The sequence below is a fragment of the Filicampus tigris genome, chromosome 1, assembly GCF_054856515.1.
Source record: "Filicampus tigris isolate MCC_2025a chromosome 1, RoL_Ftig_1.0, whole genome shotgun sequence".
Taxonomy (NCBI): domain Eukaryota; kingdom Metazoa; phylum Chordata; class Actinopteri; order Syngnathiformes; family Syngnathidae; genus Filicampus; species Filicampus tigris.
The window spans coordinates 2057501-2080284 of record NC_141217.1 but is presented as its reverse complement, the minus strand read 5'-3'; the positions used below and the strand labels follow the sequence as shown (position 1 = coordinate 2080284).

The 22784-nt window shown below is 43.7% G+C and overlaps 1 protein-coding gene across 5 annotated transcripts in view; it reads left to right on the top strand.

Annotated features, from left to right (window-relative positions):
* Positions 1-22784, top strand: part of lama5 (laminin, alpha 5) — a 152950-nt gene that overhangs the window by 43893 nt on the left and 86273 nt on the right. For 3 of the 5 annotated variants that reach the window (XM_086046434.1, XM_086046450.1, XM_086046460.1), the window contains 14 exons: positions 2657-2772; positions 4712-4830; positions 4904-4994; positions 6569-6703; positions 6792-6854; positions 9559-9699; positions 10063-10200; positions 13806-13940; positions 16082-16216; positions 16312-16449; positions 17420-17472; positions 20050-20149; positions 20278-20330; positions 20426-20531. In XM_086046434.1, the coding sequence (XP_085902560.1) occupies positions 2657-2772; positions 4712-4830; positions 4904-4994; positions 6569-6703; positions 6792-6854; positions 9559-9699; positions 10063-10200; positions 13806-13940; positions 16082-16216; positions 16312-16449; positions 17420-17472; positions 20050-20149; positions 20278-20330; positions 20426-20531 (1523 nt within the window). The remainder of the gene's footprint in view (positions 1-2656; positions 2773-4711; positions 4831-4903; positions 4995-6568; positions 6704-6791; positions 6855-9558; positions 9700-10062; positions 10201-13805; positions 13941-16081; positions 16217-16311; positions 16450-17419; positions 17473-20049; positions 20150-20277; positions 20331-20425; positions 20532-22784) is intronic. The other 2 variants (XM_086046469.1, XM_086046442.1) reach the window with 1 other exon arrangement.

Genomic DNA, 22784 nt, shown 5'->3' with positions numbered 1-22784 from the left:
TGGTACCCCTCTGTGCATGCAAAACATGTAATCATAAAAGCAAGAAAAAGAATCTTAATAATAAATTCTGTACACATTTTATGAAAATTAACCAATAAAATCAGACATTGCTTTTGAATGGTGATTCAACAGAATTACTTTTAAAACAAACTCATGAAACAGGCCTGGACAAAAACGATGGTACTCAAAGAGGAAATAAACCCAAACATATTTTTTTGAAGAATATGTCCTATGCAGGCCCACTAGTTGAATCAAGGCATTCTGATAAATATTGCATTTGTGGAATACGAGTTAATCCAACCGTTTTTAGAGATCTCCGGGGGCGGCCATTTTGTCACTTCCGTCAACTGAAAATGACATCACAAATGCTCAGGTCTCAGATAACGATCAATCATGACTCAGCTTCAGAAAAAAACAGGTGAGCCCGTATTGGTCGTTGCCTGAGCCCTGAGACACTGTGATGTAATTTTCAGTCAACTGAAGTGACAAAATGGCCGTTCACGGAGATGGCGAAAAACAGGTGGATTAATTCTTATTCCACAAAGGCAACATTTATCAGAATGCCTTGTTTCAACTAGTGGGCCTGCTGGGAACATATCCTTGAAAAAAATATGTTTGGGTTGACTTCCGCTTTAAAGACTGTGTAAAGTCATTTCTGTGTTTTTCACCCTTCCTAAAGACATTAAATATGTTGGAAGATAAGTGTTGAAAACCTGCAAAGTCTGAGAACGGTTTAGTACTGAATTGCGGGGATATAGCGTTAAACACGTTTTCATCCTCTGAGTTGTCCGGATTTTTTGGGCAGGGCTAAAATGCAGGCGAGGTGATGCAACAAAGGTACAGCATGAGTTGCCCCTCCCCCACTATATACTGTAAGTGTCCAGCACCCTAATTTCAGCTATGGCGATTTGGGACAATTGCCACTTCCTTACTGATAATAAGTTGGGCCATTTCTACCACTACAACATGCCGTTAGCTATCAAGCTATGACCACAATGCAAAAAAAACAAAAAAAAACATCCTCCCTAAAGTGTTATAGATTTTAGAAAAACTCCTCCAAGTGCAATCAGGGATGTGCGATGGTTGGCTGGTTTTTCTGGCTACGAATCTCCTCACTGCTGTGACTCGGTTGGGACACGGACATTTGAACATGTTACCGGCAAAGATATACAACTGCACTAGTTTCAGTGTGGCAAGTCATTGATTTGTTAATTTGTGTCACGTGCAGGTCCAATTCATCACGGACAAACCAATAGAGTGTCGGAATGCTATATGTTTATCCTTCTCATCCAAACACAATCAAAATCACTCAATCTGTCCTAGCATGATTTATCCAGATTGGTGATTTGAACAATGATAAACTGGAATGAACATGATCCAAAATAAAACAGTAACAAGGTTTTTTTGGGGGTGTGTAAAGATGAGTACAGATATACATACATATATACAGTGGTACCTCTACTTACGAACATCTCTTCATACGAAATTTTCAAGTGACGAAACGCCTCAACAGAAAAATATTGCCTCTTGTTACGAAAGAAATTTCAGGATACGAAAGGTAGAAGTATGGGGTGATACTCGCTGTATGGGCTGCTACTCGCAGCTCCGGAGTTTCCTGAACACAAAATAATCATAGCTGCTCTGCCATTGGCTAGCCTAGCATCTTCCTGGCATCCCATTGGCTAAGAGGGACCTCTTCCATATGTCTCTATGTCTGTGGATAGATAGATAGATGCAGCATCCTCGTCATTCGCCCCTCGGGCCATGAGGTCTTCCGATTGTTTTTACATGAATTAGAAACTAGGAAAAGAAAAAAGGAGAAAATAGTTTTTTTGTCCATACAAACAAAGCAAGAGATAATAGAAAAGTATGAAAGGGGGATGCGTTTGTTTGATCTCGCCAAAGAATATGACCATAATGTATCGACAGTCGCCACGTTATTAAATCAGTTGTTTACAAAACGCCAGGCAAAACCACTTCTGAGAGAGAACATGAACCAAAGAGGGCAAAAAGCGATGGGGACAGCAATTAAAAGGTAAACGACCATCATTTTTATTCCTTACGCTATTCTTTGTTTTTTACATTATGCACAACTCTAATTTATTGTGCAATAATCTAATTGTAACATGTATTTGTTACATGTTTTCATGCATTTTTATGCTTTATAAAAGATTTATGTCTGAATATTGGGGGGTTTGGAACGGATTAGGGCATTTACATGCAAAATGCGTCTACTTAAAAAATGTTCTACTTAAGAAATTTCTTCCAGAACCAATTAATTTCGTAAGTAGAGGTACCACTGTATATGTACAAGTATAAGTACAAAGTAGGCTGAAAAATGACTACTGGTACTCACTAAAGAATACCAAGGAAAACATTTCTACGCAGGTAAGGAAAAAATGTATTTTTGCATGCGGGCACACGGCGTAGACATTGTAGCCAGAGATGTCAAGTAACAATGTATTTGTACTTTGCTGCTGACCAGGCTAGGGTGCCACCAAGGTTTGCGCCCGAAGTCAGCTGGGCTAGGCTTCAATTTACCCTAATGATGGTAAGCGGTATTGAAAATGGATGAAATACCATTGGGCATGTGTGTGTGTGTGTGTATGTGTGTGTGTGTGGGTGTGTGTGTGTGTGCGCGTGTGTGTATGCACAGGCTGCAGTGCGACTGTCAGCATAACACCTGCGGTTCATCATGTGACCAGTGTTGCCCTGGATACCACCAGTTGCCATGGAAACCGGCCACCACTTTTAGCGCCAACAAGTGTGAACGTGAGTGTTGCCTTTTGTATATTATGCTTGGTCTTCATGAAATTTGTGACTCAGACCTTTGAACTCACATGCACACACACGAAAGAATAACAGTTTCTCAAGTGTAGTCCTGTCTTTGATTCCAACAATAGAAATTTAATCAGGCGATGTTTGAAGTCACTTTTTACCATGCGTAAAAACTAGGCTTTACACCGTCGGTCTCCAAACTACGGCCCGCAGGCCAGGTACGGCCCACCTTCACATTTGACCCGGCTCCTTGAACAATACCAGAGACGCATTATGATTTATTTTTTTCAGTCTGCCCACGCAATCAAGACTAATACACGCATAGAACGTGACATTCTATTCCACCCTTATGCAGTCTTTTTTACTGTCAAGAACTCAGAGAGGGTTATTTAGTTCTTCTTAGGGTTGGGGGTCAATAACTAGTAATTGAGTCAAACCGGGACCATCATTCCAGTTCTCCCAGAATCATTCAGATTCTAACGAAGTAAGACGGAAAGGACGCGCACTGCGCGTTGCACCTCCTGCCGCCGAAGCTGCGGCGTGGGTGCACTCCATGTCAGTCGATCCCCACTGGCTGCTCTTCTCGGTCAGCCCCTCCACTTTCTCCGTGCCGGCAAGCATGGGCCTCGACGGCGACTCTGGACGTTCGCCGGGCCCTTCCCCCAATTCTCTCCAGCTGTGGCGGCCACTGGGACCCCATGGGGGCAGCATTCCCCCTTTGTGGGGTCAGTGATCCAGGCTGGCCCAGCGGGCTGCCTTGGCCGCCACCTAACCTTAGACCTGGTGCGGATCCAGTTCCGAAGTCAGAATCGGCTAAGTATGTCTAATGCCAACACTGAGCCAACAAGTTCAACTGGAACTAAAACACAAATGCACATATCCCGCTAATATTTACACATACAATACAGTATATGGTTACATAGGCTTTATGTGTATACATTTACATACATTTTCATTAGATACATTTTCCTTGCTTGCTCTTAAAATGCAGTGTCGTGTTGTCATATATTTTATCCTTCTAAAACAAAACATTAGGTTCGCCCATAAATCGGTGTTCAGTTGCATGATTTAAGTGACTGCAGCATTATTGTATTTTTTTATAGTTTCTCAGAAACAATGCTCTTGTGAAAAATTACATAAAAGATATCAAATTAAATATAACTGGTTAAAGGGGGGCTTTTAGTAAATTTCACAAACAGTAAAAAGTTCAGGAAATTAAAGAACAAAGAAGTTCTTACGATTCTATTCAATCTATTTAAACAACTTTTTTACTTTACAGTTGACCACCGCTATAATGACGCCCATTGAAATGCATTGGGAGACAAATATAACCAACAATCAAACCCTTACATTTCTCCTAAAAACACTGATAACATTCAACATACGGAAAATGATGGGGGAATCCCCCCCAATTTTTGAAGAAAAAAAACAACAACAAAAATATATCTGACCGTATATGCTGAGAATCATTGGATTATTCACAATAGCAACACAGGCCGTCCCTGGAGTGAATGAGATTGTGTTTGCTGTAGTGTCTTATTATGCACATCCGATCAAAGATGTCATTGATTAGTTGGGCAAATTATGACATTACAGCCGATCACCGATTTTGCATAATATGCAGAATATGTGCCGATCCAACCCAGCCAATCAGATCTGTGTCTAGTAAAAAGAAGTAAAGCGCTGTCAGTAGTAACCTGTAAAAAACTAACAAAAAACACAACACAAACAATGGAAAAGTAAAAACACATTTTTTCCCTTCTTTTGTTGAAGCTCGTGTGTGCATCTCAGACAGCAGGGGCACTGGAGCAGTTAGCCTCACAGCGACGTTCATTTTACCTGTTTCCACCAGGATGTGCATGTACATTGAGGCTGTTATTGTGAAGGCCACCACAGAAGATTTGAGTTAAGAAAATGTCTTCAATCTTCCCAGCATGCAACTGTCACCGGCACTCATTTGACTGTTTCTACGACAACGACGTGGCTCAGCGGCACGGCAGCCTCGACATCCACGGAGATTACCGGGGGGGCGGAGTCTGCCTCAACTGTCAAGTAGGCCAGGCATTAAAGCTTGCCGTGTTTTTGTTGTTTTGTTGTATTGTTTTCAACGTTGCTTCCCTTCTAGCATCACACCACCGGGGTCAACTGTGAGCGCTGCGTCCTTGGCTACTACAAAGCGCCGGACACAACCATTGACTCACCATTAGCCTGTGCACGTAAGTCACGTGGTCCCATCTCTTCTGCTGCCAAGTATTTATTCTAGATCTATCTAATTACCGTATTTTTCAGACTATAACTCTCTCCAGAGTATAAATCACACTTTTGAATCGTGATTCAACAGAATTACTTTTAAAACAAACTCATGAAACAGGCCTGGACAAAAACGATGGTACTCAAAGGGGAAATCAACCCAAACATATTTTTTTGAAGAATATGCAGGCCCACTAGTTGAATCAAGGCATTCTGATAAATATTGCATTTGTGGAATACGAGTTAATCCAATCGTTTTTAGAGATCTAATCCAATTAATCTTCGAGGCCAGTGTTTTTCAAACTGTGAGATATTGTCAGATGTGCCGTGGGAAATTTTCTAATTTGTGTGCCTGTGCGGTCTAGTGCCTGGCAGCATAATCATGTAGTTACTACATTGTAGTACTCTTCCATACCAGTAGGTAGCAGCAGCAGGTAGCTAATTGTCTTTGTTTAGAGACAAGCGAATTAGTGACATGTTTATCCAAACAGGCCCATGTTTCACAATGATTAATTATCAATATGAAACATTATAAAATACTTTTTTCTTTGTGTTTGTTAAATTCCTATTCTAGACGTTTTAATACAGCGTCATTCTTCAAGGTTAAAAAATGCTTATATAAACAATATAACACTTACATTGTTAAAACAAGCTTTTTTTCACAATTTCAGCTGGTGGTGTGCCGGATTTTTTCAATGAAATAAATGTGCCTTGACTCAAAAAAAGTTTGAAAAACACACTTCTAGGCCACTCTTCCCATCCGATGTACGGGACGCCACGACATTTCCTGTTTAGCTGTGTGTGTGTGGCTATTTTGTATGAATTTTCTCTTCCAACACTTACTAAATTGCCTGCTACTTCGCTGATCAAAGTTGGATACGTTCTGCATTTCACGCGATTCCACTAAGACTTCTATGAAGTCACTCTTCAGTCACACAAGCACTTTTAATTCTGGGCTTTCACGATTGTAGCAGTTAGCATGGCTTCTCCAGCTTTCCCTACCCGCAATCCCTTCGTGAGAACGATACTTGTAAGAAGTGTGGCTTACTCGCTACCACAGAGGCGAGATGATGGAGGCTTTGACTCCAGAGTGAGGAGCGAAACATTAGCGTGTTTCACAGGCATTAGTACCCAGCCGAAGCTCATTGCTAAACTTGCTATCTAGCTAGCTATTTGATTTTCCAAACGGTCAGAGTGAAGCAGTGCATGATCAAAAAACTATCCATTCCAGATACACTATTTGTTCCATCTAGATATCTTAGCACTCTCTAAATTTAAATTTAATTTAAATTTTCACAACTAGCCATCTACTCTACAGCTCTTTATTTAAATGAAATCAGTATTTGCAGGATCAACTCTTTTCTAGATGAAGTCTAGTTCCTCTTGCTGTTCTCGCGCTATGCTAGACCTACTCTGTTCTAGATCCATCATTATATTCTAAAATGATCTAATCTAGATCAATTATCTATTCCATCTCATGTTGTGTGTGTGTGTGTGTGTGTGTGTGTGTGTTTATACATGCGTGTGGATGTGCACTCAGCCTGTGACTGTGAGTCTCTGTTTATGGACGGGACGTGTGAGGACATGACGGGACGTTGTTTCTGCAAAGAAAACTACGCTGGTGTCAACTGCGACCAGTGTGCTGATGGCTTTGTCAACTTCCCGGAGTGTTACCGTAAGTCTCCTTTTGGGATGAGACGATTGACCAGATGAATGCCATCAATTGCTCATGTCTGTCTGTCTGTCTGCCTGTCTATCTCAAGCAGCTTTCCCCACGTATCCTAGCAACAACAATGGTGAGGCTAAACCAGCTGGAGAGATCATAAGTAAGTATTGTATTCATAAAAAAAAAAAAAGTAATGACAAAAACAATCGGTCGAACCATTTCGGTTCAATGCCGTTTTTTCTGTTGGTACAGTCGTTATTTTTTCCCCCTCGTGAGCGCTAATCCAAGATGGCGGTGTGCATGATTACGGCAGCGTCTATAGCTACAGCAGCACATCATGACTGTGTCCTTCCAGCGAGGCAGCAGCTAATCATATTGGAGTAGGGCGGATCCAGCCTCAATTGCTGCTGTTTTTTCCTGCTCTGTTTGGATTCGCAAGCGTCAGCATCGAAAGCCATCTCCAGTCTTTATTTAGCCAACGCAAGATCTCAGGTTTAAAAACGGACGTTAGAAATAGAACTGACTGGAAATCGCTGTGTTCATAACTGAGGTGTTTGGTTTCTCACGATAACTCGGTTTAATCCGAGAATAATCAATGCTAGCGGAACCCCGTCGTAAAAAAACTGAAAGGCATATAACTATAGACTAACTAACTGTTTTATTTCCTACAGCATTACCTGATTTGGCTGTACCGCAAATCCCCTCAAATTAAAGAGGAACGTCTACAATTAAAGCACATATTAAAATAAAATAAAAACGAAAATGTTTTTTGAAAAACGGTAACTAACTAAAACGACATTGTCTGCTCACAAGACTAACTAAAACAAACGATAATCGTAGCAAAAATACCATTTGTTTTCGTCTTTGTAAGCTTTTGTGATCATTTAGAATGTAAAACACAGCGCTGCTAGTTTTACGACAGTTTTACAGCGGTACGGCACCTCGACGTAACGCGTTTACAATTAAGTCTGGTGGGTATAAAACAAAACTAAAACAACATTATAATGGCGAAATTTGGGAGAAAACGACAGAGCCCCATTTGGGATTATTTTGATTATGATTGTGTCTCGGACAAAAGTAAATGCATTGTCACGGAGACGGGTGTCGTGTGGCATATTGCTCGAGGAAAAAAAACTCTCTCACTCTCTCACTCTCTCTCTCTCTCTCGCTCGCACACGCACTCACACACTTTCAATATGGAAGGATTTAAATTTGTTGACATATATTCTGATGTTACACGTCTGCACTCTCCTGTTCGATTGCCAGGTTTTTATGTTATGTTTTAAATTGCTTGTTTCATCTGCATTTTCACTTTAGAAGCAGCATAAATGCACTGCACTTTTCTTGGCCTTATTGCACTTAAGTGGACTGTTATGTTTTATTTGTTGATGGTTATTCATACATTGTTAGTAAGTTAATACATTTTTCAAATGGTATCTTTATTTGAATAAATAACACTTGTTTTTGTAAAAAAAAAAAAAGCCGTACCTGACAAATACATCAAATTCTAAAAAACTAAAATTAAAACTAATAAAAACTAAACTAAAACTATGCATTTTCCCCCAAACTAAAACTAATAAAAACTAACAAATCTATCCTACAAACGGATTAAAACTAACTGAATTAGAAATAAATAGTCCAAACGAAATAAAAGCTAAACTAAAATGAAAAATCCAAAACTATAATAACCCTGGTCCTCAGTCAAATATTGTCCCTCATACTCAAGTTATGTCACATTTCATGTACGGCGTGTTATAATCATCCCCCCTCTTGTAATTTTTATGTCATTACTATATGACTAATGAGACAACATACTAATTTTTATTATTCAAGGATGAAAGAGACAGCTGTACGTGGACGTTAGGCGAACCCTACTAAACCATGCGTCACAGCTTACTTTTTGCAGAATACAGTCGAGATGGGAAGACATTTTAGAAGCGTGATACGCTATAACATTTTGCATTAAGCTCGGGAAGAAAGTTATGCTGACTTATAAAGTGTTCAGACTGCTTATGGATGAACTTGCATGTGCAGACCGTGTTCCGTTGGCACAAAAACTTTAAGGGTGGCAGAGACTCTCAGAGACAATGAGAGGTGTGGGATGGGGAGGGAAGTCAGAACATCGTAGCTGGTGGGGAAATTTCTTACTTTTATGGATAAGGACTGTCGAGCGTCAGTCGGGACAATAAGTGTACAGTTTGAAGTTAGCGTGGGAACAGTGCACACAATTATTCATGATGAATTGAACATGCAGAAAATTTGTACTAAATTTTGCCCAAGGCAAAAGGCAGGCGCGCTTCAAATCGTGTCTGTGGCATTTCCACCAGGACAATGCACAAGTCCATCCATGTTTTCAACTATTTGACCGAGATGGATATCAAGACAGTTTCTCCCTCCCTACAGTCCAGTCCACTTTGCTCCCTGTGATTTTTGTTTGTTCACCAAGCTCAAGGAAAACCTCAGAAGCAGACGTTTTGAGATCAATGAGGAGATGAAAGTGGCGACTGGTCGTGTACACGTTCATACGGAGAACTTCCAGGGGGCCTTTCAGAAGTTGTTGGAATGATATAACAAGTGCATTGCAGCTGGAGGGGAGTGCTTTCAAGGGGACTAGAGTTTGTCTGAGGGGAAAAAAAGCGTCTCAATTAAAAAAAGTCTCAACACTTATTGAAGGCACCTCGTATCCCACGAAGTTTGTGTTCCCCAAGACTGTCTTGTCGCATGTTCTGTGTTAAATTTTGTGGGAGGGAAAACTATAGAGTCTCTTTGTGTTTTGGGTTGTATGTGACAAAACAAAGCCCCTACTGGATTCCAAACAGATCTTATGTATGGTGTTTCAACAAAAGCTTCTGTTTTGTGCCCAGACTGTGAGTGTAGTGCAGCTGGCACTATTGACAACTCGTGCAGACCCGATCCACAAAGCAGAATCTGCTTGTGCAAGTCTGGCTTCACTGGCGACCACTGTGACATGTGTGCACCGGGCTTCCATGGACTCAACTGCCAGGGTGAGAACCTCATTGATTTCAAGGCTGTGTATTGGCTCCTACTGTAATATAGACATGGTCATGCAACGCTTACATTAGAAGAATACAGTGCAGCAGTGCCACCCACTGGTAACACTCAATATTAACATGCGCATCCAAACACACACACACATACACGCACACGCTCACATGTAAACATTGACAAAAATGCAATAAGAGGTGTCACTTGATTTATTGGTTTATGTATCCTGACACCCAGGAGATACACACACCTGTGTAAACAGTGTTTCTTTCAACTGTTTGTCATTGTAAGGAGCTTCAAATACTAAACACCATTTTGCTCCTTCTGTGTGTGTTTGTGGGCATGTGTGCGTGTATGCACAGCATGTCAGTGTTCAGGTCCAGGTTGCCTGGATGGTTCCTGTGACAGGCTAACGGGTCATGGTGTGTGTCGCAATGGTTTCCATGGTTTCGATTGTGACCAGTGTGCACCAGGCTACTTCAACTACCCGCTCTGTCAATGTGAGTGGCAGGCTATGTAATGTTGTGTTTGCATCAAATGTTCTGTTAGTGTCAAATGTTATAATAAAAATCAAATGTTGTGCTCCATGAGCCGTCACCTTACCGTGGTATCGCCCAGCCCTATGTTATTCTGCCCGTTGTAAAGTCAATATGTAATGCAGGTTTATATGCAGCCTTAGAACGCCCTCCTGTGGTTGTTTGATGTATTGTTTGCTGACGTTGAAAAGGAAAGAGATACAATATAATTTGTTAATAATTTCACACATAAGTCGTACCCCCGGCCAAACTATGAAAAAAATTGTGATTTACAGTCCGGACAATACGGTAAGTTTTCTGGGGCTTTATGCCCCTGGCAGGGTCACCCATGGCAAACAGGCCTTAGGTGAGGGACCAGACCAAGCACTGCTCAAATGACACCTATGATGATTGAAAAAAATGAATCCTGTTTTCCCATGCCCAGACGCGGCTTACCGGTGCCCCCCTCTGGAGCCAGGCCTGGAGGTGGGGATTGTTGGTGAGTGCCTGGTAATGGGGCCCGGCTGGGCTCAGACCGAAAAGGCAATGTGGGTCCCCCTTCCCATGACCTGTGGGAAGGGCCAAAGGAGTTGGGTGCCCTGTGAGCTGGGCAGTGGCAAAAGGCAGGGACCTTGGCGGTACGATTCCCGGCTACAGAAACATGGAATGTCACCTCTCTGGCAGGGAAGGCGCCCGAGCTGGTGTGTGAGGCTAAGAAGTTACAATTAGATATAGTCGGGCTCACCGACTCTCACAGCTTGAGCCCTACCAATCCTCTCGAGAGGGGTTGGACAGTCTTCCACTCTGGAGTTGCCCAAGGTGAAAGGCACAGAGCAGGTGGACGAAAGGGCAGATTAGGGCGGGGGGCGGCTCCTGACCATTGTTTGTGCCTATGCACCAAACAGCATTGCAGAGTACCTACCCATTTTGGAGTCCTTGGAGGGTGTGCTGTAGAGCGCTCCCCCTGGGGACTCCATCATTCTGCTGGGGGACTTCAATGCTCACGTGGGCAATGACAGTGAGACCTGGAAGGGTGTGATTGGGAGGAACGGGCCCCTGACCTGAATCCGAGTGATGACTGGACTGGACTGGACTGTGCTCATCACGGATTGTCCATAACAAACACCATGTTCAGACATGAGGGTGTTCATACGTGCACTTGGCACCAGGACACCCTAGACTGCAGTTCCATGATCGACTTTGTAGTCGTATCATCGGATTTGCGCACACATGTTTTGGACACTCGGGTGAAGAGAGGGGCATAGCTGTCAACTGATCACCACCTGGTGGGGTGTCTGCTCTGATGTAGGGGCAGATGCCGGTCCGACCCGGCAGACCCAAACCTATTGTGGGGGTTTACTGGAAACGTCTGGCAGAATCTCCTGTCAGAAGGAGTTTCAATTCCCACCTCCGGCAAAACTTTGCCCACATCCTGGGGGAGGCAGGCGACACTGAGTCTGAGTGGACCATGTTTCACGCCTCCATTGTTGAGGCAGCCAATCTGAGCTGTGGCCGTAAGGTGGTTGGTGCCTGTCGTGGCAGCAATCCCCATACCCGCTAGTGGACACCGTCAGCAAGGGATGCTGCCAAGGTGAAGAAAGAGTCCTATGGGGGCCTCTTAGCCTGTGGGACTCCGGAGGCAGCTGACAGATAACGGCTGGCCAAGCGGAATGCAGCTTCAATGGTCGCTGACGCAAAAACCCGGGTGTGGTAGGAATTCGGCAAGGCCATGGAAAATGGGTTTCCATTCTGGTCCAACTGGCATCCCAGGAGAGGAAAGCATTGCACCATTAACACTGTGTATAGTGGAGATGAGGTGCTGCTGACCTCTACTCGGGACGTTATGGGTCGGTAGGGAGAATACTTTGAAGACCTCCTCAATTCCACCGACACGCCTCCCATTGAGGAAGCAGAGCCTGGAGACTCTGAGATGGGTTCTCCTATCTCTGGGGTTGAAGTAACCGAGGTAGTTAAAAAGCTCCTCGGTTGCAAAGCCCCGGGGGTGGATGAGATCCGTCCGGAGTTCCTAAAGGCTCTGGATGTTGTGGGGCTGTCATGGTTGACACGCTTCTACAACATTGTCTGGACATTGGGGACAGTGCCTCTGGATTAGCAGACCGGGGTAGTGGTCCCCCTTTTTAAGAAGGGGGGCTGGTGGGTGTGTTCCAATTACACAGGAATCACACTCCTCAGCTTCCCTGGTAAGGTATATTCATTTGGGGGTGCTGGAGAGGAGGGTCCGTCGGGAGGTTGAATCTCAGATTCAGGTGGAGCACTGTAGTTTTACACCGTCGGCAGGGTCCTCGAGGGTGCATGGGAGTTCGCCCAGCCAGTCTACATGTGTTTTGTGGACTTGGAGAAGGCATTCGACCGTGTCCCTTGGGGAGTTCTGTGGGCGGTGATTCGGGAGTACGGGGTACCGAGCCCCTTATAAGGGCTGTTCGGTCCCTGTATCACCGATGTCAGAGTTTGGTCCGCATTGCCGCATTTGTTTCCAGTGAGGGATGGATTCCGCCAAGACTGCCCTTTTGTCACCGATACTGTTAATAACTTTTATGGACTGAATTTCTAGGCGCAGCCGATGCATTGAGAGGGGTCTGATTTGGTGTCCTCAGTATTGCATCTCGACTTTTTGCAGATGATGTGGTACTGTTGGCTTCTTCAACTCATGATCTCCGACTCTCACTGGAGCATTTCGCAGCCGACTGTGAAGCGGTTGGGATGAAAACAGCACCTCCAAATCTGAGACCATGGGCCTCAGTCAGAAATTGTGGAGTGCTCTCTCCAGGTTGGGGATGAGATTCTGCCCCCTTTGGAGTAGTTCAAGTATCTTGGGGTCTTGTTCACCAGTGAGGGCAGGATTCAACAGGAGATCAACAGGCGGATCTGTGGAGCGTCTGCTGTGATGTGGACTCTCTTTATCGGTCTATTGTGGTGAATAAGGATCTGAGCCAGAAGGCGAAGCTCTCAATTTACCGGTCGATCTACGTTCCTACCCTCACCTATGGTCATGAGCTGAGGGTCATGACCGAAAGAACAAGATCTCGGATACAAGCGGCCGAAATGGGTTCCTCCGCAGGGTGTCCGGCCTCTCCCTTAGAGATAGGGGGGTGAGAAGCTTGGTCATCTGGGAGGGACTCAGAGTCTAGCCGCTGCGCTTCTACGTTGAGAGGAGCCAGATGAGGTGCCTCGGGCATCTGATTAGGATGCCTCCTGAACGCCTCCCTGGTGAGATGTTCAGGTCATGTCCCACCAGCAGGAGGGCCTACGGATGACCCAGGACGTGCTGGAGAGACTATGTCTCCCGGCTGGCCTGGGAATGCCTTGGGATCCCTCCAGAAAAGATAGAAGATTTTGGTGTTTGGTGAAATGTTTCACAATTTATAAGTTATGAAAATAAGATCTATTATTACTCCGGAAGATCTAGAAGAAGTGGCTGGGGAGAGGGGAGTCTGGGCTTTCCTGCAGAAGCTGCTCCCTCCGCGACCCGACCTCGGATAAACGGCAGATAATGGATGGATGGATGGATGGACGGATGGATGGATGGATGTGGTGGAAGCTTTTATTGTGTTTTCTTGTGGTATCCACAGTGTGCGGTTGCAGTTCTGTGGGCTCGCTGCCTGAAGTGTGCGACCCATCCGGTCGCTGTCTGTGCAAAGCAGAATTCCAGGGTCCTCGGTGTGAACGGTGCCAATCTGGATTCCACTCTTACCCCAATTGTCAAGGTTATATGTCAAATACACACATGCTATCACATCTGGACCATGGCCTTGGACCTAGACTATAGACCTCAGATATAGACCTGGGACTTCGACCTAGGATATTAACATGGGACATGGGTAAAGGACTCAGACCAAGCACACAGACATATGGCTTGGACCCATGATATCGTTTTTAGATGAGGATATAAACTAGGGCAGTGTTTTGAAACGTTGAAATGCATCAGGATATACACGTGGTGTGTCATGAGCCCGCGGAAGATGTTCCGGAATTCTTTCGAATCATAATGGCAGACGCCGTCGATCGCGGGAGCTCTAAAATTAGTGACGGCAGTGATATAGACCAGTGTTTTTCAATCTTTTTTGAGTCAAGGCACATTTATTTCATTGAAAAAATGAAATATAAGCATATAAGCAGAATGATTTTATATTATAACATTTTGAATAGGAATTAAATAAACACAAAGAAAAAAGTATTTTGTTAATGTTTCATATTGATGCCTGTTTGGATAACTAATTCGCTTGTCTGTAAAGACAATTAGCTACCGGCTGCTGCTGCTGCAGCTACCTGCTGGTATGGAAGAGTACTACAATGTAGCAAAGACATGATTACGCTGCCAGCCGCTATACCGCAGAGGCGCACAAATTAGATAATTTCCCACGGCACACCTGACAATATCTCCTGACAATGCTGCGGCACACAGTTTGAAAAACATTGAATTAGGGCATGGACCTACCATGGACAAGAGGCAGACAAATATACTTCACAACTTGCATAGCTGTATAGCACATGGGCATAGGACATATAGGTTAGGTTACCTTATTTGTCTTAAAATTTGGAAAGAAGGAAAGAGGGTACAGCACATCAAACACCAACGGAAACAACAGACAGCACAAGAAAAGATGAATAGTCACAAGCCAGGACTGGATGTTGCCACACATACATACATTGTCACAAATATGCATCCATACAACCTCCCAACATGCCAAAATTGCATCCACACAAGCATTCACATCACATCACACCACTTCACCATGTCAACTTACCAAATCATCGAGTCTGTCTTAAAATGAGGTTCAGTCGCACATCCCATGGAGCGAAGACACGCAGGGCATGAACCCAAGACTTGGGACTAAGACATGAACCTAAGATATTGACCCAGGATGTAAAGCTATGATATAGACCAGTGGTGCCCACACTTTTTCAGCCTGAGAGCTACTTATGACATGACCGAGTCAAAATGATCTACCACTTACTAAAAATGCAAAACACATTATTTATGAATATATTAAGAATTATTTTTAAATGTACCGTATATCCTGGTGTACCTTGCATGACTGCATCAAGCTATATAGCACGATACAACAACAAAAAATATTTTGTAATTACCTTACTCTGATGACTTGCACTGAATGGAATCAGCCAGGGGCGCATAGTCCGGACAGTAGCTGCTGATAGCCAGCCTCAAGCAGATTTGCAGCAACAATAATCCGCCCATTCGCTCTGTTCGGCGCGTATCAAACAAGTCAACTTTTTTGCACACTATGCTAATGCTAACAATATTGCTGTCTTGGTAAAGTTTAAGAGCTGTAAACAAAAAAAAAAATCCGCCGAGTGAACAGGAAGCTGTGTGGCTGTGTGTGATGTAGTATGCCCGATGCTGATTGGCTGCCGCGAGGCGAAATGGCAAAAAAGTTTACTTGTTTTATACGCGCCGAATGGGCGGATTTCCGGTGCTTCGCTACGCATCCCACCACTCCAAACGCATCATTCGCGCCGCCCCGCACGCTACCTCACCCGCCCGCACAAACTACATTGACTCCAATTCAAACACGCCGCCAGAAACGCACCCAACGCAGTTGGTGTGAACATAGCATGAACGTAGCATTACAGTAGTGAGGACGGATGATGGGCTGGCGATCTACCCACTATGCCTTTGCGATCGACCGGTCAATCGCGATTGACGTAATGGGCACCCCTGATATAGACCTACTGCATGGACCTACATGAAGCAAGGAATCAAGACCTAGTACATGCACAGATGTCTTGAACTTGGACCTAGGACATAGATCACAACATTGATGCCAGGATGTTGAGAGCTTCATATGTTGAGGTGTTGAAATCAAATGTTCAATTGTTATTGCAGTGTGCACATGTGAACCTCGCACCTCATACGATACCAGCTGCTCGGTGTCGGGTCAGTGCCACTGCCGACCTAACTACAGCGGCGCCTCATGTGACCAGTGTGCGCCCGGTTACTATGGCTTCCCCAGCTGCACACGTGAGTGCTTGGCGGTATTTTTTTTTCTCTTTTTAATTGATAACCTCGACCTGTGTCTGTGGGTGTGTGCATGTGGGTGTGTGCGTGTTTTGCAGCATGCCAGTGTTCCACAGAAGGTTCTCGTTATAGTAGCTGTGATCAGGTGACTGGTCAGTGTGTGTGTCTGCACAACGTTGATGGCTTGCGCTGTGACAGCTGTGCTCGCAACACCTATGGCTTCCCAAACTGTCAAGGTAAACACGCACACACACACATGCACGCACACGCGTACACACATTGGCTTCAGTTTAAAAAGATTTTTTTTTTTCACAGCGCCGACAGACGCATTCGCATTCCTGATAGCCATCTACTTTTTTTTTTACCGGTAAATCAATAGAAAAAGGTAGTTTAACTCATCAATACCCATCCCTGGCTGTGTTGATAAGATTTTATCAACACTACTAGTCTTAATGATACTGATTATTGTTTCAGTGCCTTAATGGTATTTTTATCGGCAGAGGTGGGTATTCCGTATGAGTGATGGACCGGTCCGTCCGTCACTGACGGATGCCCGTTTTGCTGATGTTAGACAATAGACGGGAAACCTAAAAAAAATGCGAACTAAGCACAGACAGAAGTAGATTTTCGTCCGTCTATGTAATCATCACTAACCTGGTCAAATCTTCCACCCGACAAATAACCAAAATGAAAAGAAAAATAAATACAAATGAAAACTAATTAGCCCCAAATATTTTTTAAAACGTAAAATAATAGAAAAAACAACAAACCTGCTCAGAAAACCAATGAAAACTAACTGAATTTGAAAAAAAAATGAAAATGAATTCAAACCTAAAAAAAATGAAAATGAATTCAAACCTATTACAACCTTGCTGTAAAATTGTCCTGAATCATCACATGAGTACTGTGCATTATCACCATTGATCATCACATTTATACACTCTTGTACAAAAGTGCTTGGACACCACTTAGGTTACAATACCTTTGTATGCACAGTTTTCTTCTCTTACTACTGTAGACCTTTTAGAACAAATGTACAAAAGCCATAAAAAAAACAAATGAACGAATGAAAAAAAATTAAGAGCCCTTTGATGTTCTCTGAAATGAGGTCTTCACTAGTGAAGTGTACTTGATAACATGAAATGTTCTGGTATGATTAATAATGATGACTTAATAATGAGTGTGTGTGTTTGTGTGTTTTTCTAGCTGGCACATGTCATCCGGCTGGTTCCATTAATTACGTCGTTCCTCCTCCTGTGGTGAGTTTTTAGCATTTTATCAGCATTGCAAAGACTGAATTGTTTTGAATATTAATATTCCAATGATCGAATGACCTTTTCAGTGGCCTCAACATGCCCCCGAGCTCCAAAAGTCACTTAGTACACGCTTTGAAGTAAAGGTGTTGGCTACAACCATATAAAGTTCTTCAGCTTGTCCTCATAGAATAACCAGTTTTGGTTCCTGTTCGAACCCTTTGTAAAGTTTCCACTTGCAGCCCTTCCAGAGGGTTCTACCTAGAACTCAACATAAAGGGTTAAATCAGAACCATCTATGAACGGTTCCACCCAGAACCCCACATGAGATGTTCTACAATAAACCCTTTCACCCTATAAGGCAGGGGTCTTCAATAGAATTGTTATCCAGCTTCTGCAAACCTTGCTGATTATCTGATCATTTGAATCAGATGTGTTGCAGCAGGGAGAGAGGGAAAACAGGCAGGACAGCGGACCTCGAGGAACAGCATTGAAGACCCCTGCTGTCATCTTGATCCCCCGCATGGAGAACAAAACAGCAATTTTTGCGCCCAGTCGGGAGTTGTAAACGAGCCATTTTCTTTTACGTGTTCATTGAAGAATTGAACAGTTATGCAGTTGAACAACTCTGACGTAGCTTAAATTGTGACAAATCTGCAGACAGGGAACATATAATTACTGGACTGACATTGCCCTCATGGCTACTGCTGGAATCGGAAGCTAGTCAATCTGAAAATCAGTTAGACCATAATTACTGAATCAGATAAAAATGTTTAAAAAATTGATTTCCATTCGTTTATTCAAAAACATGACATTATTTCAAATTGACTCTGTGGAAAATTCACAAACAAATTAATTATCGCTCACCAGTGCCAAGGAGAGTGCGTCAGCAACGAAACGCGTTAGCAACGAAACGCGTTAGCAACGAAACGCGTCAGCAACGAAACGCGTCAGCAACGAAACGCGTCAGCAACGAAACGCGTCAGCAACGAAACGCGTCAGCAACGAAACGCATTAGCAACGAAACGCGTTAGCAACGAAATGCGTTAGCAACGAAACGCGTCAGCAACGAAACGTCCTGCCATCCACTGGGCCGTTCTGGGAGGGAGCCCACTGCCTCGTCAATAACATGCTTGCGTCACAGATTAAACCATGCAAGTCGATGTATACATAGCCCGTAACATAAACGTGTAATCTTCCAAGACAAAGACTCATCGTTGTAGTTCGTCCCATCTGCGGTCGCGATAGTTATAAAAACCACTCCTGGCGCTTGATAGGAATCTGTAATATCCAACCTGTCCAGCTTGCTTACACATGTACTTCATTATGCCCTTTTCATGAGTGAGATGTGAATTCACTTGGATGGAATGTTGACTGAAAAACACAAATTTTATCACTGCTCTCTACATTGTAAATCTGCCGCCACTACTATCCTGCCAGCGTAAACAAATGCACGTGACGTCCGGAGGTCGAAACTGAGCATTTGTGGCGATGCATTTGCATATATAGTCTTTGTAGTCTGCTCAAAGAAACCCCAGTGTAAAGTATATTCACCCTCGCGAACAAGCACACGCGCGACAGGCGGCGCATTTTTCCGTCAGTCGTCAGCGAAACAGGAATGCATCGGTGACGGACTGAGAAGGTCTGTTGGTGCTGACCCGGTTGGTGACGATTCCAGTAATGAATGAAAACTCAATTTTGCCAGTGTTTAGTCCGTCAGTTTTTCAAAGTTTCCCGTCATTCATCAACTAAACAGGCGTCCGTCAGTGATGGGTTGACGGATCAGCATTGATGGAATGCCCACCTGTTTATTACAATTATGACTGGACGCCACAGTGCAGTGTATGTTAATGGCCACCACTTTTTCTCATTAGGGTCGCATGTTGCATGTCTTTTGTTGTCTGAGCATTATTGGACATAATAATCTGGTGATGAAACGATGTGTGCTGCTGCCCTTATTATCGCCACTGATATAGCAAGACTAGCAGCAATCGCTGTTAGCCTCAAGCACAGTTGCGCTGAAGCGTCGGGAATCTGAGCGTGTAGCCAGGTTTCTGGGATTAATAAGAAGGGAGGTTTATCAACCATTAAAATGAATTGTTAATGATTTTGATTGTCGACGTCACTGTGATTAGTCAGCTGTTCTTGGCAGCCCTACTCTCCTGACTGCCGGGTAGGCTGCGCTGCTTGCAGAGTGCATGCGGTGGACGCTGCAGGCACACGCATCGTACTAGCGATACCATGACATATTAATACTGTATTCGGATACAGCGTTTAAGGATCGATACTTTTGACAACACTACTACTATGACAAATGTCATTTTTAGTATATGCTGCGGCCACTGAAAAATGGATGGCGTGGCTGCAAATGGCCCCCGGGCCATATTTTGGATTATTACTGTTGTAATTCAATTAGAATAATTGTTGCAGTAATAGTAAGGCAATATAATCAAGGCATTGATGATATCAGTCAGTCTTGTTAAAGGACAAAGTAGATGTTGTACTGTAATATTTTGCACTTGTTTTGGTGAAATGAAATCAAATAAACTGACTGGCTCCTTCTCCTGACATTCGTCCCCTCAGGGCCATTGCGAGTGTCGTGACGGCGTTGAGGGCGTAGCCTGTGACCGCTGTAAACCTCTGTACTGGAACTTGTCCCCCAACGCTCTTGACGGTTGCTCTAGTAAGACTTCAGATCAATTTGAACGCTTCATGTCCCGTTCGTTGCTGGGACCTGACTAGTGCTCGTGCGTGGCTGTGTGTTTGTGTGTGTGCATGGGTATCTTTGCGTGTGCATGGCGTCCTGCGCAGAGTGCGAGTGTAACATCGCCGGAACGCTGAGCGGTGTTGCCGAGTGTGCACAGGTGAGAAAATCATGTGCTCGCTCCGAGGTTGCCGTTATTTCTGTGCAACATTTTCCCCGAATTTGTTGATCAATTTAGCATTTGTACAACCGCAGGTCAGCGGTCAGTGTCACTGCAAGCCCAGCTCCTGCAGCAGCACCTGTGCCACCTGCAAAGATGGCTTCTACAACCTGCAGGAGCACAGCTACTTTGGCTGCCAAGGTGAGCCATTGTCCTCCTCCGCTTTAGAGCGGCTGTCGACGCTCCTTTCTTGTGCTTATTTGTAGCTTTGTAATTTTATTTTCCTGCTGTCCAGAGGTGTCCAAAGTATTCACATTCATTACTCAAGTTGAAATATAGATATTGGGAATACAAAGTAAAAAGTCTGAAGTAGAAGTTGAAGTATCAACTCCAGCTTTTTACCTAACTAAAAGTATAAAAGTGATGGTTTTAAAACGATTTCGAGTATAAAAGTAAGAGTAATGCAAGGAGGAACATTTTATTGAAGTCTAAGTCAAGTCAAACATTTTTTTTTCAATATGTTCAATGTGCCCTGATGGTCCAAACATGGTTTTCTGATTACGTAATCTCGCGTTCGTGGAATAATAATTAATAAGGTGAATCGACCCCACCCAAGTACAAACGCTTGAAGCTGCATCACAGGGGCACATTGTGCACTACCCCAGCTCCCGCCAAAAACAGAATGATTATAATCTTATATTAAAATGTTATGTCGAAGGCTACCTGTTTCAGCTGCATTTATGACCATTAAAAGTGATCACATTTAGAAGGCCTAAAAGGCAAATACATTAAAGAGCCGTTACTGCTGCTGAGTATTAACATTGGTTTCGTCAGAGGTGGGCAATTTACCAACTTTGCCAGACAAGCGGAGCGTGTTCCTGTTAGTCGTCAGCAAAACGGGCGTACGTCTGTGACGGACTGGGAGGTCCGTTGGTACTTGACCCGCTTAGTGATGATTACACCGACGGACGAAAACCCACTTCCATCAGTGCTTAATCCGTATTTTTTTGTTTTGTTTTCCGTCTATCGTCACTCGTCAACAAAACAGGTGTCCATCAGTGACGGACTGGCGGACCAGTCTGACGGGCCTGTCTAATGCCCACCTCTGTGTTTCATGGAGCGGAAGATAGGATGGCTACCGGTAGTTCAGTATTGTAATGGTGCAAAAAGTCCAACTTCAACGGTGTGCCATCACTAACCTTTATTAAAATGTAATTGTGCATCCAAACTTGGAACGTGTGAGGGCCACAGATGTTAGATGACAAAACTGGACAAAGGTAATTAGATCAATAATATAACCAGGGGTGCACATAAAAATGTTGGCTTGGTCCACAAATGAGCACCAGAGGTTGTTATTTGGTGCTCATTTTTTACGGACCCACCAACCTCATAGATGAATTTGTGGCACGTCTGGGCAAGGTTTATCATTAATTAATATTTGTAGATCTGTCATTTTAAAATAACTGAATAATCCTTTTTTTTTTTTCAATTTTCACTTTTTATTTCCTAATTATAACAACATACCAGGGCCACACAATGGAAGCTTATTAAAACAAAACAATTTACTGTTTTATTAAAAAATACGTTAAATTCATATTTAACACAGTTGAGTTGCATGGCCTTTTGATAAATGAATCAAACCTCTGATTTGCAGTGTCAGTTGTGTGATGAACTACTTTAGTGCACTTCTCTAGGCCCCAATCATTTTTTGCAGCACAGACTGCAAGGACTGTGTGAAAGCCGCGTAAAAGCGACACTAAGATAACCATTTCGCCAGTGGCTCTCCTACGACCTGTTTGGCCACCATCTAACAGCGAACGTACTGTAGGTGTTAGCACCGGAGCTAGCCTAGTCAAACCAGCCGCCACAACTACCGTTGTTCATTCACTACACAACGCGCTCAACTTCAAAATAAAATTGCAACAAGGAGGACTGTACATGGATATCAATGCCTTAGCCTTAGCCACTTTTTATTTTGATGTTGGCCCTCAGAAGCAATCGTGGCGGGTGATTTGACTTGAGGCTGCATAGCTTGACCGCAGTCAAGCTGATTGGCTGAGCTGCATTATTCTTGTGCGCAAACGCGTGGTGACAGACTTGAACTGGAGCGCATTATTCAGTTTGCAACGCTCATGCCCACCGGTGCACCACTTAAAGAGGAAATCAACCCAAACATGTTTTTTTCAAGAATATGTTTCCAGCAGGCCCACCAGTTGAAACACGGCATGCTGATTAATATTGTGTTTGTGGAGTTGTGTGAGTTAAGCAGCAAAATCCACACCTTTTTAGTCATCTCAGGGGCCGGCCATTGTGTCATTTCTGTCAACAGGGTTGTACCACATAATGTTTAAAATGTTGGGGGGGCTACACCAGAAGACAAGCTGCTGTTGATAATTGCCAAACCAATTCACCAATACTCGGGACAACCTCCTTAAAGAACTGAGTAAGAACAGA